The sequence below is a fragment of the Ictalurus furcatus genome, chromosome 6 (genome assembly GCF_023375685.1).
Source record: "Ictalurus furcatus strain D&B chromosome 6, Billie_1.0, whole genome shotgun sequence".
Classification (NCBI taxonomy): Eukaryota; Metazoa; Chordata; class Actinopteri; order Siluriformes; family Ictaluridae; genus Ictalurus; species Ictalurus furcatus.
This window is the reverse complement of record NC_071260.1, coordinates 30,378,650-30,393,649: the sequence shown is the minus strand read 5'-3', so window position 1 is coordinate 30,393,649 and position 15,000 is coordinate 30,378,650. Positions and strand designations below refer to the sequence as shown.

Genomic DNA, 15,000 nt, shown 5'->3' with positions numbered 1-15,000 from the left:
GTTACTGTCTGTGTGGCGTTTCGCATGTTCTCCCTGGGTCCACGTGGGTTTCCACCAGGTTCTCCAGTTTGCTCCTACCTCCCAAAATACACCGTTAAAGTGGATTGTCGACTCTAATTTACTCCTGCATGTGAACGTGTGTGCATGCGTGTCCTGTTTGGGACTGGTTTCCCATGCTTCACACTCCTGTGTTTCTGGGATATACTCTGTAACCATCATGACCCTTACCAGGATAAAGCAGTTAGTGGCGATGAATGAATGAATGAAAGATGAAAGAAGGATATATAGGATGTGTTTTGAAGCTGGACACTAAACTGTTGTTTATTTTAATGAGTATGAGCATGGTGGATTAATAGTAGGGTGGCTGTGGCTCAGGTGGTAGAGCGGGTTGTCCACTGATCGTAAGGTTGGTGGTTCGATTCGCAGTCCACGTGACTCCCCATGCCGAAGTGTTCTTGGACAAGACACTGAAACCCAAGTTGCTCCTGATGGCAAGTTAACGAGTTATCAAGTTAAGTTGATGCCTTGCATGGCAGCTCTGCTACCACTGGTGTGTGAGTGTGTGTGTGAATGGGTGAATGAGACACAATGTAAAGCGCTTTGGATAAAAGCGCTATATAAGTGCAGACCATTTACCATATAACACATTTGCCTCGCACCTTTGGGGTTGGGGGTTCAAATCCCACCTCTGCCCTGTGTGGGTGGAGTTTGCATGTTCTCCCCATGCTTTGGGGGTTTCCTCCAGGTACTCGTCTTTCCTCCTCCAGTCCAAAGACATGCATTGTAGAGATTTTAAAATTATCCTTAGTAGGATAAGTGGTACAGAAAATGGTTGGATGGATGGATGGATGTTAAAGAGTAGTTTTACATCCCCCTCTAGCGGTAGGACAAATTACTGCACTTTTAATGCTATCACCACACAAATAATCAGTCGTGTTTAGGTCACAGAGGGACAAAGTTGGGAAAAGGTCTACAACCCTAAAAATTAATGCTCACTCGTTTAATAAATATGTTTATTTAAAGTGTGTAATTGTTTACTCGACGCGAGTACAGGCAGATTCTTCTTAATATGTTTTTTTTTTCTCTTTGTGCAACAAAAAAGTAGTTTCAGTCTCGGTGTGTATTTACCCATAATGCCATGCGTTTGTGAGTAAATCAACCACCGCCTACGACAAGCAAAGCAAAGCAAAGCATCACACAGGTGTGTGTCATAGCCTATAAATACCCCCTGCACAGCTCGGCAAGCTCGTGCAACCTTGCGTCCAAGCGCGCGCTCAGAGCTCCACACGCACAAACACGCACATTCCTTACTGTCATTATAATTATAATTATTATTATTATCATAATTAACAGCATCCACGAGCATGTCGCGCGGACCAAGAGCATCGTCTTTGGGCGCGGAAGCGCGTTTTGGTCGCGAGCGCAGCCCGGTGCGCTTCGGTGCGAGTTTTAACCGCATGAGCAGCACCGGAGGCGCAATGCATCCCGGAGAGGAAAAAGAGACCATGCGCGGGCTGAACGAGCGTCTGGCGGGTTACCTGGGCCAGGTGAGACTGCTGGAGGAAGCCAATAACAAGCTCGAGGCGCAGATTAAGGAGGTGTTAAAGGAGAGGCGCGCGGCCGGACAGAGAGACTGGAGTGGCTATGAGAACGCTCTCTCCACCCTGAGAAACCAGGTGAGGAGGACAGATGGTTGGTACCTTACTACCAAAAATGTAGAAGTAAAAAAAAAAATTAAATAAATAAAAAAAAAAGGTTTGTTTTCTAAACAGTGTTTCTTTTATTTTGGCTTCCAGCAAAATGAGTCTCCGTTCTTTATATATAGGGTGTATAATTCATATGTTCCATAATAAATGTGTAAATTCAAGATGGACATGTGTTCCATTTGCTGGGAAAGTGAACTACAATCTGACTTTTATTTATTTATTTATTTATTTTTTAAAAGGAAAAAAAAAAAGGTGTTACGGAATCCCTGTCACTGGGGCGGTACCCTCACCTACTGCACCTTTAATATAACTCTTTTACCTAGAACCATTCATGTTCTCTACCTTTAAAGCTTAACTCTTAAAAACTACCTACCTTTCATTTTAAGGTACCTTTTTAGTACCATTTTGTAGAGTGATCAGTGGCTTTAGCTCCCTTTTTAAACGAGAGCAAATTTAAAGAAATTAAAATAAGGTATCGAAATGAATAGGTGAATGTTGGTCTATACAGAGAGGTTAAATTCCTACACTCTTAAAAAAAAAAAGGGGGGGGGGGGGTACTAAAAAGTACCTTTCCTGTCCTTGTTGGTGAAGTAGTACCTTTTTTTTTAATTATGTATCTTTTAAATGTGTACTTTTAGTACCACTAGAGTACTTTAAAAATCATTCAAGCTTCATAAATAGACCATGATTGTGTTTTGGATTTTTTTAAAAAATCAAGAAGTACACTTACATGCATGGTTCTAGGTAAAAGAGCAATATTAACGGTGTGAAAGGTGTACTCTTGAGGGGGAAAAAAATTGCTCTTTAGTTTCCTTTTTAAATAAGCTCACAAGGTCCACATTGTCCAAAGACACATACCTTTTGTGTTGTCGATAAGAACTGACGTCATTCATTTTCATATTTGTAGAATAATTAGCGTGCCTTACGTGACATGAATGTATCCCAGTGAATGTAAAATATACCAACGAAATGACCCAAAAGGCTCCACCCGGCATTTTTGGGTTGAAGAAAAAAACAAAAAGAACCCAGGATTTTTTCGAGTGTATGAATTTGTATTAGTAAACAGATCAATTATCCCGCCAGTGATACATTTCAAGGTCATGTCGTAATAAAAAACTAGTCAAAATGAAAGTAAAGTCGGATATCCTTTGGCTCTGTTAACGGCGACAGTGCTGAAACGACTCCTAGAGGGTTAAATCCACACGCACGGTGTAGATTTAACTCTGATAGTGTTGAATTACATCGTACAGTATGAAATCGGCATATTTACATCGGTCTGAACATGCGTAAACAGTGTAGGGGTTCACTCCAGGCCTCAGACTAGCCGGATTTGCACCGTGCTAGTCGCTAAATCCGAGTCAAGCTTGGAGTGGTTAATATTTCACCGCTGTAAGACTTAAATCAAGACTTGAGATTTTGCTGAATATGTGTGTGTGTGTGTGTGTGTGTGTGTGTGTGTGTGTGTGTGTGTGTTTTCCAGCCAATTCCTTGAAGTTCAATTAAAAGGGCTGATGCCAGTGTAATCGTATGTAAGCTTTATGTAGCCTAATGATATAAGGCCTTAAATGAAAACGTATTTTGATGATGAGTCAAACACAAAATATGCAGTATTTAGAATTTTAAGCCCTAAAGTGATGGATAATAATATTTTCTCCTTTTAAAAAAAATTAATTTCCCTTCAATGGTGCATTGATAGAAATACGGCTGAGGATTTCACTCACTGTGTTATAATTATATTAAATCATATATATATATATATATATATATATATATATATATATATATATATATATATATATATGTGTGTGTGTGTGTGTGTGTGTGTGTGTGTTACAGTTCTGGTGTAGACAGAACCATTCGTTAATGATTTTATACACATTGGCACTATAATAGTTTATAATAAAAGGTTTTCCTTCAGCTATAAAAGGTTTTCCTTCAGCCTCAGACTCCAAACCCTGAAGCTTTTTCATATTGGAGAATTGGATAAAGCAGAGGAGAATGTACTGGTGTGTTCAGCCACACCCAAACAAAAACCTGATCCTCATGCAAATGTGTCAAGGAGACCTGGGGCTCTGTTTTACATCATGGTTTAAATACGGGAAGAAGTCTCACTGAATTCAATTCTGAAATAAGCGTACTGATTTTTACCGTACCCGATTTTTAAAAATTAAATGAGTGTTTTATGCTCTGAATTTAAAAAAAAAAAAAAAAAAGAGACGAATGAGACCAAATACTGTATATTTAGATTTTTAAGCGCTCGATGTGCTGTATGAAATGTCAGTCTTATGCCTGTAAGATTTAAGTAAAGTATAGTTTAAGCCTGAAATCTGTCGTACTTTGTGTGTCCTAACTTGAGATAAATTCTAGGTTGATTTTTTTTTTTAAAAGATAAGTAAAGTGTTTCATTATTCATTATATAATTGAAATAAGAATAAAAACGAACCTTTATTTAATCATGAGAGCGTCGCTGTGTTCTGTCCAAGATTCACAGTATACAGATCAGAAAACTTATCATGGGGAAGAATTGAACCGTTCAGTAAACCAGTCAAACCGATTAACACGCACTGGTAAGCAGACAGGGTGCCTTTACTTACCAATGAATAGATTTGAAAATAACGAGCACGGCACCTTCCTGAGGTTTTACATTGGTCTGAAATAAACTCCACTAGCACACATTATGGCTCATTTACGTTTGACAGCAATTACTACAGGGCCAGAAAGAGAAAGTAAACACTCTTGATGAGTACACTGCAATTCTCAGCATGTTTATGATGGATAAACTGAGATAAGAAGGAACTAAACCAAGTACGGCTTTCTAAATGAACGTTCCAATGACTATACATGTTAAGGCTGTAGTTTTTCTATGCCTGATGTGGTGGTGAACTGACAGAAGGTAGACAAGCTCCTACACCTGAACCCTCATCAAGAAATCCAGATTCTATGAATACAGATGTGTTTACAATGGGGTGGCCAGGTTAGACCCAGTGACTTTATCGGGGTAACCGTCTAGGGTGGGGCAAAATACTAATCCACATCCATACAAAATGACTTAATGATGTAAAAGGCACACACCTAAGCAACATTTGTTAGTTTCCTAGCAAGCGACAAAAAGTCATCGCTAATATCTATTTAGGCTGGAGTACACTAGCGCTACGGATTCAATATCATTAGCTAACGGTAGCTAATAACCAAATGAAGATGTATGGGATCTAAAAAGTCTACACACCCCTGTTAAAATGGCAGGTTTTTGTGATGTAAAAAAAAAAAAAATGAAACCAAGATACATCATGTCAGAACCTTTTCTACCTTTATTGTAAAAAATTTTTTTGGGGGGGGCAGAATGGGAAAAAATGTACAATAATCTGGGTGCATAAGTTTGCACACCCCTACACTAATACTAATCAAAGCATTCAATCTTTTTGGGTAAGAGTCAGTCAGTTTGGAGCGTCTTGACTTAGCCATATTTTGCTATTCTTCCTTATTAAAGCGTTCTAACTCTGTCAGATGGGCGGGGCGTCTCCTGTACACAGCCGTCTTCAGGTCACCACACAGATTGGATTGATTGGATCAAGGTCTGGACTCTTGACTGGGCCGTTCCAACACCTTGATTTTGTTTTGGTGAAGCTGTTCCTTTGTTGATCTGGAGGTTTGCTTCGGGTCATTTAACAGGGGTGTGTAGACTTTTTAGATCCACCGTGTCCATTGTTACACCTCAAAATACATAATGTAAAAAAAACATAAATAACAAAAAAAAAATTGACCAGTGTTTGCTCACTTCTTGTGGTCAGTGAGGCCACAACAACAATAACAGTAATAATAATAATAATAATAATAATAATAATAATAATAATAATAATGCCTGCTGTTATTTAAAAAAATAATAAATTGATGATGGGACGGTCTGGCGCAGACCGACATGAGAGTTAAGCTTACCTTGAAACTGATTAATTATTCGCCAGTGCTAAAATGTGTTGTTTATTAAAGAATGACACATCACACTTTTATATCTATTTATCCTCAATATAATTACTTCCTGCTATCACTGCTGTCACATTATAGTAGCTATAAACAGTCATTTCCTGAACAGCTTCTCTTTGTTCTCTCTTCTGGAAATCCTAATATATTCATGCTAAGCTTTATCACGAGTCTTTACTGCCAGGCAGTAGTTCAGTTCTAAATGACACACAGTAGAGTTGTTTTGTCTGTAGCGTTGTGATATAGTGTACATACTTTTACTTCACTCTCCAGGTGAAAGAAATGACGCTGGATAACGCTCGCCTCATGCTACACATCGATAACGCCAGACTGGCCGCTGATGACTTTAAAGTCAAGTAAGACTCTTACTTTTACACTTCCGTTTATTAATAAAGCCTTTTTTTTCCCGACAGTCGTTGTCACGAGGCTACTTTACAAAAACCGGGAACCTAAATGAGCAATCTGAAGGTGAGGAGTGGGCCATATGACAAAAATATCATATCATGACACTTGAAGACGTACATATAATAATATATAATATAGTATATACACTCACCATCCACTTTAATAGGAAAACCTGTGCTCATTTATACAGTCATCGAATCAACCAATCATGTGGCAGCAGCACAATGCATTAAATCGTGCAGATACAGGTCAAGAGCTTCAGTTCATGTTCGCACCAAACAGCAGAATGAGTTAAAAGTGTGATCTCTGTGACTTTAACCGTGGCGTGGATGTTGGTGCAAGACGGGCTGGTTTGAGCCCAGTTTCAGACCCTCCAAACACCGGATGTTTTTTGTTTTCCGCACCATTCTGTATAAACTCTAGAGACCGTTGTGTGTGAAAATTCCAGATCAGCAGCTTCTGAAATACTCACGTCTGGAACTAACACACACGCCACGGTTAAAGTCGCAGATGTCACACCTTTACCCCATTCTGATGTTTGATGAGGACATCTGATGCTTTTGACTTAAATTTAAGATAGTTTATATATAAAGACAATACTGTGATACCCATTATATCATATATAAAAGTGTATTGTGACATAATTTATCACACTATCAATATTATATCATTATATTGCCCAGCCCGAGACCCTGAACACGATAGGACGTAACTGAAGAAAGCAAAATATAATGTCCAAGTGAGATTATGAATGAGATTCAGTTCAAAGAGAGTAAAGGTATACAACAAGACTTGGAGTTCGAGTCAGAAAACGTCCTGTTTGTTTGTTGACTCAACTGCGTATTTGAGTGAAGTTGATTAATCAGTGACTAAAAGACACCAATATTAAGCAGAATGTTGTGTTTCAGCTACACTTCTGAGTCACGCCTGAGCTTAATATCTGGTTGTGTGTTTGTCCACTGTGGTACATGCACAAAGATTGCTCGTTCAGACAGAAATGAATCCCTTCTGTACTAAATGTAGATTGTAAATTGAGGACTTGAGCAGACAGAGCGATTTAAACAAAGCCGACACGCAGTCTGCGTCTGGCAAAGCACGTAATTATACCTGCCTACGATGTTGTGCAAACACAGCGTTGTGTACACATGGATGACTGAAGAAGTGAAGCGTGAACCTGTATGTGTGTACATGTGCGTGTGTGGATTGGTGAACCGCAGGTTAGAGGCGGAGATCGCTGTTCGCCAGGGAGTCGAACAGGACATCACGAACCTCCGGAAGATGATCGACGACACGCACATGACCCGCATGCAGCTGGAGAGCGAGGTCGAGGCTCTGACGGAGGAGCTGATATTCCTGAAAAAGAGTCATGAAGAGGTACCGCTTAAATCATAACGTACATCTACAGGACGGCCATTAAAGGTGCAGTACGTACTTTATAAAAGAAGCCACGAGCTGGAGTTGGAACTATAACCATAAACTTTAAAGTAAATAAACCACATTTCAGAATGACAGCCATTAAAGGTCCAATAACTAAAAACAGAAAGTAAAAAAAAAAGAAATGGCTTGATGCTTTTGTTAAATATCACATTTCTGTAACTATTAAAAGATATATATATGTAACACTTAAAAAAAAATAAATAAATAAAAAATCAAAGAATAGCATGATGACTGCTGGAAAGTTGAAAAAACTAAACAAAACAGGTCAATCACAAGACCACAGTCCTGCAGGCTAAATAAATTGCATGATGCTGCCAGCACCATGCTTCACCATGCATATGGTGTTCTTTCTGTGATAAGCTGTACGTGTCTTTGCTCCAAGCATATCTTTTAGAATTATGGCCAAAAAAGTTCTAGCTTGGTCTCATCAGACTTTTACACATTTTGCCACATGGTTTGCCTAATTTTAAGAGGGCTTGGATTATTCAATGTTTTTTTCCCGCGAGAAATGCCTTCCATCAGACATGAAGAATTCAAGAGATTTTCACATGCAGGATGTATTCACCAGTATTTACCAGATAGCTCCTTTAATGCTTCTCCTGGCCTCCTTGAGAAGATTTCATCTTGTCCTTTTGTCAATTTTGGACGGGACGTCCTGTTCCTGGTAACGTCACTCCGATGTCCCATGTTCTTCACTTGTTGATGATGGCTTTCCCTGTCTTCCATAGTACATCTAATGTTTTCGAAATTCTTTTGCATATCTCTCCGAATGGATACCTTTCAGCAACGAGATCCTGTACGTGCTTTGTAAGCTCTTTAAGGACTCCGAATACGATGCAACTTTCACCGTGAAGCTTTATAACAATGCGAAATGTCTACAGATTTCTCTGCTTTTCTATCTTTTAGAATGTATACAGTAGCTTTATATACATTTTTAGCTGAATGTAATTTTTAAAAAAAACAAAACGATTTTCACAATTTTAAGAAAACTTCGTAGAAACCGTTCCATTTAAACATGCGCCTTTTGATCCTGTGTGAGTTTTCCAGCCAATTCAATGGTGTTCTATTGAGTTTTTGACCTAAAATTGGGGGTTTTTTTTAGTTTTTTTTTTTTTTTTAACACAAATTAGCTATTGCTATTTCTGAATCCAACAACAGAACATGTCACTTTTATTGAAACTGAGACAAGTTAAAATAACACACATTTCCAAAATGGCTTCTGGATCTATCCGTGTTACCTTTCGTGTCTTTTTGTATTTTTCTAAAAAAAGGGTGAATTTATTGATTTGCCAGCAAAATGGAAATGCTATATCAAAAATTTGGAGACGAAGTCAATGAACAGAATTATGCTACTGTTAAACACAAATTTTTTTTTTAGAAATTTTACAGGGTTTTAAAAATAATTTTTATTTTACCCGGAGGTCTTTTTTTATTTTTTATTCTAATTTTACTCGAATATTTGCAATGGTAAAGAAGGCAGCAAATCATGTGAGTGTTTGGATTTGAGATATTATTATGAGTTATGTAGAGTTATATAGTGGCTCTACAGAGGAGCACTGGCTTCCAAACCAGGTGTGTACACAATAACCTTGTAATTAGTAACCATGTATATTGAAGTGTCTTACTCAGTTCAGTGATAAGCCCTGACATTAATAACAACGATTTTATCACTTCGTGCACGTTTAATCCCAGTTCAGTACTAGTTATTCGTGAATCCGACAATCCAGGAGCTGATTTTGCTCTCTGATTTGACCCATATTGAATTTCATTATAGCTGAACACCCCCCAAGTCTCTTAAATACAAAAGATATTATTATTGATAGTATAAATAGTTCAAAAACAAACTTTCCTGGCCTTTCCTGAGCTACAGGACATTAAAAATATAAATAAACACTCATAGGGTCTCTTCATATTCCAGTTCATCTAGTCTTCAACCAATAAGCAGCTGAGAGATTGCCCCAGAAGGCGACATCGCGGGAAGGTTACTGTTAGTAGCGTCACATTCCCATCTTGGCTACTGTATACAGTCTTCAGCCGTCATCTTAATGAGTCGTATAACCTGCTCCAAAACTCTGAATCTGTATTTATACATGTATTCATCCTCTATAAGGACGTGACTTGTCATTCTTAAAAGCCATTCTTTAACTTGTTGATGAATTAAAATTGCATACTGCACCTTTAATCGCAGTTGAAACCCTTTAACATTGAATCTGTTACACAAGGTAAGTAATTACAACACCGAGACATGTGCTAGGCTTTTCGGGTGTTAGGAGGTTAATTCTAATCAGCTTTGAATAAACATGCAGATATACACGTTATCTAATGTCTACACTTGTCAGTGTTTGTTCTAGTGAGTCATGTGATAATGATAATGAGTCTTTATTGGTCACGTATACATTACAGCAGAGTGAAATTGTTTTCTTCGCATATTCCAGCATGTTAGGAAGTTGGGGTCAGAGCGCAGGGTCAGACATGATACAGCGCGCCCTGGGGCAGAGAGGGTTAAGGGCCATGCTCAAGGGCCCAACAGTGGCAGATTGGCAGCGCCGGGGCTAGGCTCTCGGAAGGTCGGGGTTCACCCAGAGCCTGGCAGTCCTGGGGCTTGAACCCCCGACATGTCGATCAGTAACCCTTAACGGCTAAGCCACCACTGCCCCATGCTTATGTATGTATTGCTTTTTATATGTATATTGATACGACCTATTTATATTCTTCTTTAGGATGTCGCGAGTGTGAAAGGCCAGATCAGAGACGCCACCGTGGACGTGCAGATGGACGCTGCGAAGGGCCAAGACCTCAGCGAGACCATCGACAAAATCCGCCAGCAATATGCAAAAGCGGCACAGAAGAACCGGGAGGAGACCGAGGCCTGGTACCAAGCCAAGGTCAGAGAACTTTTTATATCACGTTGCTTTTTTTTTTTCATATATATATATACTTGATCATTTCTGAATGGTCGTATGAACACAGTATACCTCGAATCCTCCCTGGAATTATGCTCATGCTAACTGCGCAACGAAATAATAAACGATATGAAGACAAATACACAGAATTCTCACCTTGCATCAAGTGCAGTCACGCCACAGACAAGACATCCCGAAGCCTACTTAATTCACATAAAACACAGCTACAGTCTGTACCGTATTCACAAATCAATAAAGAACTACTGTATATTATTATACTTATATTTTATTCCACAGTGCTGTTTAATCCTCAAACCGGATCAGTCAGTATTCATTTTCTAACTAAACAGCACCGCTCTGACTGTAGATCTGGTTACACGGAAAATCACAGGTTTATATTAACGTCCTCGTTTCGAATACATTATCGTTTCTATAGTAACACCTGATTTACAGACTTGCACGGTGGACGCTAATGAGCATGTCGTTATTTAACAAGCAAAAGCCCATTACTGAGTAATCATTTATAGGGTGAGGTTTTCTGTAAGGAGATGCTTATTTAACATTAATGGAAGGAGTGTCAACGCTTGGTAAAGTTAGTAAGACCTTCCATGACAGTCTGTGTATTTATTTTTGGCTTCTTAACGTAAAAAAAAAAAAAGAGAGAGAGACTGGCGTGTGATTGGCTCTCTATAATTGCTATGACTTCAGTTACACCAGGAACTAAAGGTCCGTTCACACATACAGCGATTTTATCGCTACAAGTCGCCAGTCGCTGTAGTATGAAGTCACCAGTAGGTGTCCCTACTACTGGTTGCCATAGTAACATTCATTAGTGCATGGTGCAACTAGCATTCCATACTTTTTGACAACAGACAGTTTTCTTGCCGCAAAAATGAAACATTCTGAAGGGAGAGAGAGAGTTCGTATATAAAATTCACCGGTGTGTATATATATATATATATATATATGCATCACATCCTACGAGAAGAAGCAGTGTGAGCTCTTTGCCGTCGCGGCCATTTATCTGCTGCGGAAGCGCAAGCGTCGGACTGGCTTCGTCCACGAAACTATTCGGCCTCGAAGGCGGATCACCGTCTACGCTCCTACTCGTAGTTGCTGCGCCAAGTCGATCCAAACTTGCATAATTTGGTGGACACGCCCACATCTAGTGTACCTGAACTTATCTCACAGATGTTCCACAACATTAAACGTAACCGTAAACTGTTAAAACAACACATCATTCATTAATACGTTTTTTTTAATTAACGTGAAATTGCTGTAGTGAAGATTAAAAAAAAAAAAACCAAAAGTATGTAAGAAGTAAACACTTTGTAACAGAAACATTTTGGTGCATTAAAATTACGTAGAGTTGTTTACGTAGAGTTGATATTCGAAAGGTAATTCTATTGGCCTGGTTTCTTTTAATCTATGCTTTTAATCAACGTGGAAATAAAACCAGGCGTCTTTCACTACACTCGAGCGGCTTTCTTCCTCAGTGATTCATCTTTGTGCTTGTAAATGAAACATCTGTAAAATGATCCGTCACAGCTGTAATGATAACGTGAACAAACCAGAAGCGTCACTGTAGATTAGTACGATCTCTTGTAACATGAATGTAATGGGGGATACCTGTAGGTTTTAGAGCAAGCTGCGGTCGGTCTATGGCATTGATTACTTTTCCTCACACACGATTATATACTCTCGACATGTACAACGCTAGCCGGATGTACTGCGTGATAATATTGCGAGAACCATGTTCTTTTCCTTCAACTACAATCTTCACTAACGTTTTGACAGTTTGAAAACATCTCAGCAGAGGTGAGCAGGAACACCGATGCTCTCCAGCAGGGACAGAGCGAGCTGAGCGACCTGCGCAGACAGAAACAACAGCTGGAGATCGAACTTCAGGGCATGCACAGCATGGTATAACACACACACACCCACACACACACACACAAACACGCACGCTCCCCAGCATAGAATGAAAGAAGTGCAGATTTTGTACAGTCAGTCCCAGTGAAGTAGGCGTGGCCTCTGTGTAATCGTATTGTATCAGGTGAAACACCTGGCAGCTTTAAATGTGTCTTTCAATCAGCAGACATTGATCATGTTTCAGGCTAGAAGAAGAAAGACATGTCATTTAACATGGTTCCTTGTTCTCATATAATTTTAGGTAATTAAATTTTTTTTTTATTGCTTTGCATCAAGCCAGATCCTGCCAGTGGAAACTTTTATTAGCTCTGTCGGCTCTTTATTAGCGGTCATATTATCATTCCGAGTGATTAAACACAGAGGACTTGTGGGACCTGTACAACAGGTTTATGACCTGGGAGACTGAACCCACCATGAGAGAGAGAGAGAGAGAGAGAGAGATGCTTTCCAACATCAAAAACTGTTCATTATAATATTTGTATTAGAACAGATTTAATACACGACAAGATGATTTTAATTGAATATGGTAAATATGATCCTTAACTGCTTGTTGTTGTTTATTTTTATTCACTTTTCTTCAGATAGCTTCTATAATTTGTAATTATTACTACTAATAAGGAATCATTATATTGAATACATTCTTCCTAAATAACCGACACTTCTGGAAACTTACCTTAAATAGAATTAAATAAAAGAGTAAAATATATATTTTTTTAAAAAAGTGTTTAAATAGATTGTTGAGTAGTGGAAAAAGTTTACCGAGTGAACCGAGTTTACATTTCATCAAAAAAAGATACAGGACTAGTTTTTAGTATTTTATTTCATTTGACTTTTATTTATTTATTTTTAGAAAATACTAAACATTTTAGGATGAAAATATACCCAAAATACATCATCTAAACATAAGCTCGGTTACCTACCGTCAACTCGGCGGTTAACACTGCTATTGGTAACTGGGCTTTCATCCATGAAAGACGCACATTACTTAAGCTCAGATTTCACTTCCTCGTTCAGCTTAACTGGAAATCTCTGAATCAAAGAAAACCAGATGTAAACATGGGGTCTGTAAAAAAAATAAAAAATAAAAATAAAAATCTGCAGATAAAAAAAACGCTAGGCAACCTGTGCTGTTTGCAAGAGTATTTCATTTGTGCCAAAATTCGTGACAGGCTAAATAAGTGCAAATGCATTATCTGCATAAATGCACAAGGTGTGTCTGCTTTTAACACTGTCTGTTCTGTTCACCAATGAGCAGTGGTCCATGTTGACATGATTGCATCACATTATTGCTTCAGATTTCTCAGTTTCATGTTCATGCTGCGAATCTCCTGCAAATGGCCTTTGGTTGGTAGTAAGGGATCAAATTTGTGCCAAGAAAACATTCCCCACACCATTAAACCACGATCACCGGACTCAACGATTGACACCAGGCAAGTTGGGTCCATGGATTCGTGCTGTTGATGCCAAATTCTCACCCTATAATCTGTATTAGAAGCAGTCCTGCTCTTGGCTGACAGAAGTGGAATCCGATGTGGTCTTCTGCTGTTGTTGCCCATCCTCCTCAAAGTTGTATGTTCTGAGATGCTTTTCTGCTCACCACGGTTGTACAAAGTGGTTATTTGAGTTATCATTGCCTTCCTGTCACCTTGAAGCTGTCTGGCCATTCGCCTCTGACCTCTCTCATTAACAAATGGAAAAACTTGGCACAGTAGTGAACCTTCCCAGAAGTGGCCGACCTTCCAAAACTCCTCCAAGAGCACAGTAACCATTCATCCAGGAAGTCACAAAAGAGCCAAGGACAACATTAAAGGACCTGCAGGCCTCTCTTGCATCAATAAAGGTCACTGTTCATGACTCCACTATCAGAAAGACACTGGGTAAAAATGGCTTCCATGGAAGAGTGGCGAGGTGAAAACCACTGCTAACCCAGAAGAACATTAACGCTCGTCTGAATTTTACCAAAACACACCTTGATGATCCTCAAACCTTTTGGGAGAATGTTCTGTGGACTGATGAGATGAAAGTGGAATTATTTGGAAGACAGGAGTCCCGTTACATCTGGCGTAAACCAAACACCGAATTCCACAAAAACATCATCATACCTACGGTCACGCATGGTGGTGGCAGTGTGATGGTGTGGGGATGCTTTACCGCTTCAGGGTCTGGGCAACTTGCAATAATTGAGGGAAACATGAATTCTGCTCTCTACCAGAAAATCCTAAAGGAGAAACTCAAGCGCAACTGGATTATGCAGCAAGACAACGATCCAAAGCGTAGGAATAAATCCTAGTCCTAGAAGTAAGTGAAAGACCGATCTCCAGTTATCGGAAGCGTTTGGTTGCAGTTATCGCTGCTAAAGGTGGCACAACCAGATTTTAAGTTTAAGGGGCCAAATAGTTTTTCACATTGGTGATAGGTGTTGGATAACATTTTTTTCCACTTCAGTAAGTAAATAAATAAATAAATAACTGTATTGTGTGTTTACTCAGGTTGTCTTTGTTTTATGTTGTATTTCGTTTGAAGATTTAAAAAGATTTAGTATTAGATGTACATGAAAACAGAAGAAATCAGGATGGGGCAAATACTTTTTCACAGCACTGTACTCTATACTAGAAATTACAAGAAAAAAAAAACAACAATAA

General features: G+C 39.0%; 1 protein-coding gene across 1 annotated transcript in view; it reads left to right on the top strand.

The window, feature by feature from the left end:
• Positions 1-1,237: 1,237 nt before the first annotated feature.
• zgc:92380 (uncharacterized protein LOC445086 homolog) overlaps positions 1,238-15,000 on the top strand; it is a 19,106-nt gene continuing 5,343 nt past the window's right edge. The window contains exons 1-5 of the mRNA XM_053627580.1: positions 1,238-1,676; positions 5,955-6,037; positions 7,304-7,460; positions 10,244-10,408; positions 12,224-12,349. Coding sequence (XP_053483555.1) covers positions 1,365-1,676; positions 5,955-6,037; positions 7,304-7,460; positions 10,244-10,408; positions 12,224-12,349 — 843 coding nt within the window. The 5' untranslated portion in view covers positions 1,238-1,364. The remainder of the gene's footprint in view (positions 1,677-5,954; positions 6,038-7,303; positions 7,461-10,243; positions 10,409-12,223; positions 12,350-15,000) is intronic.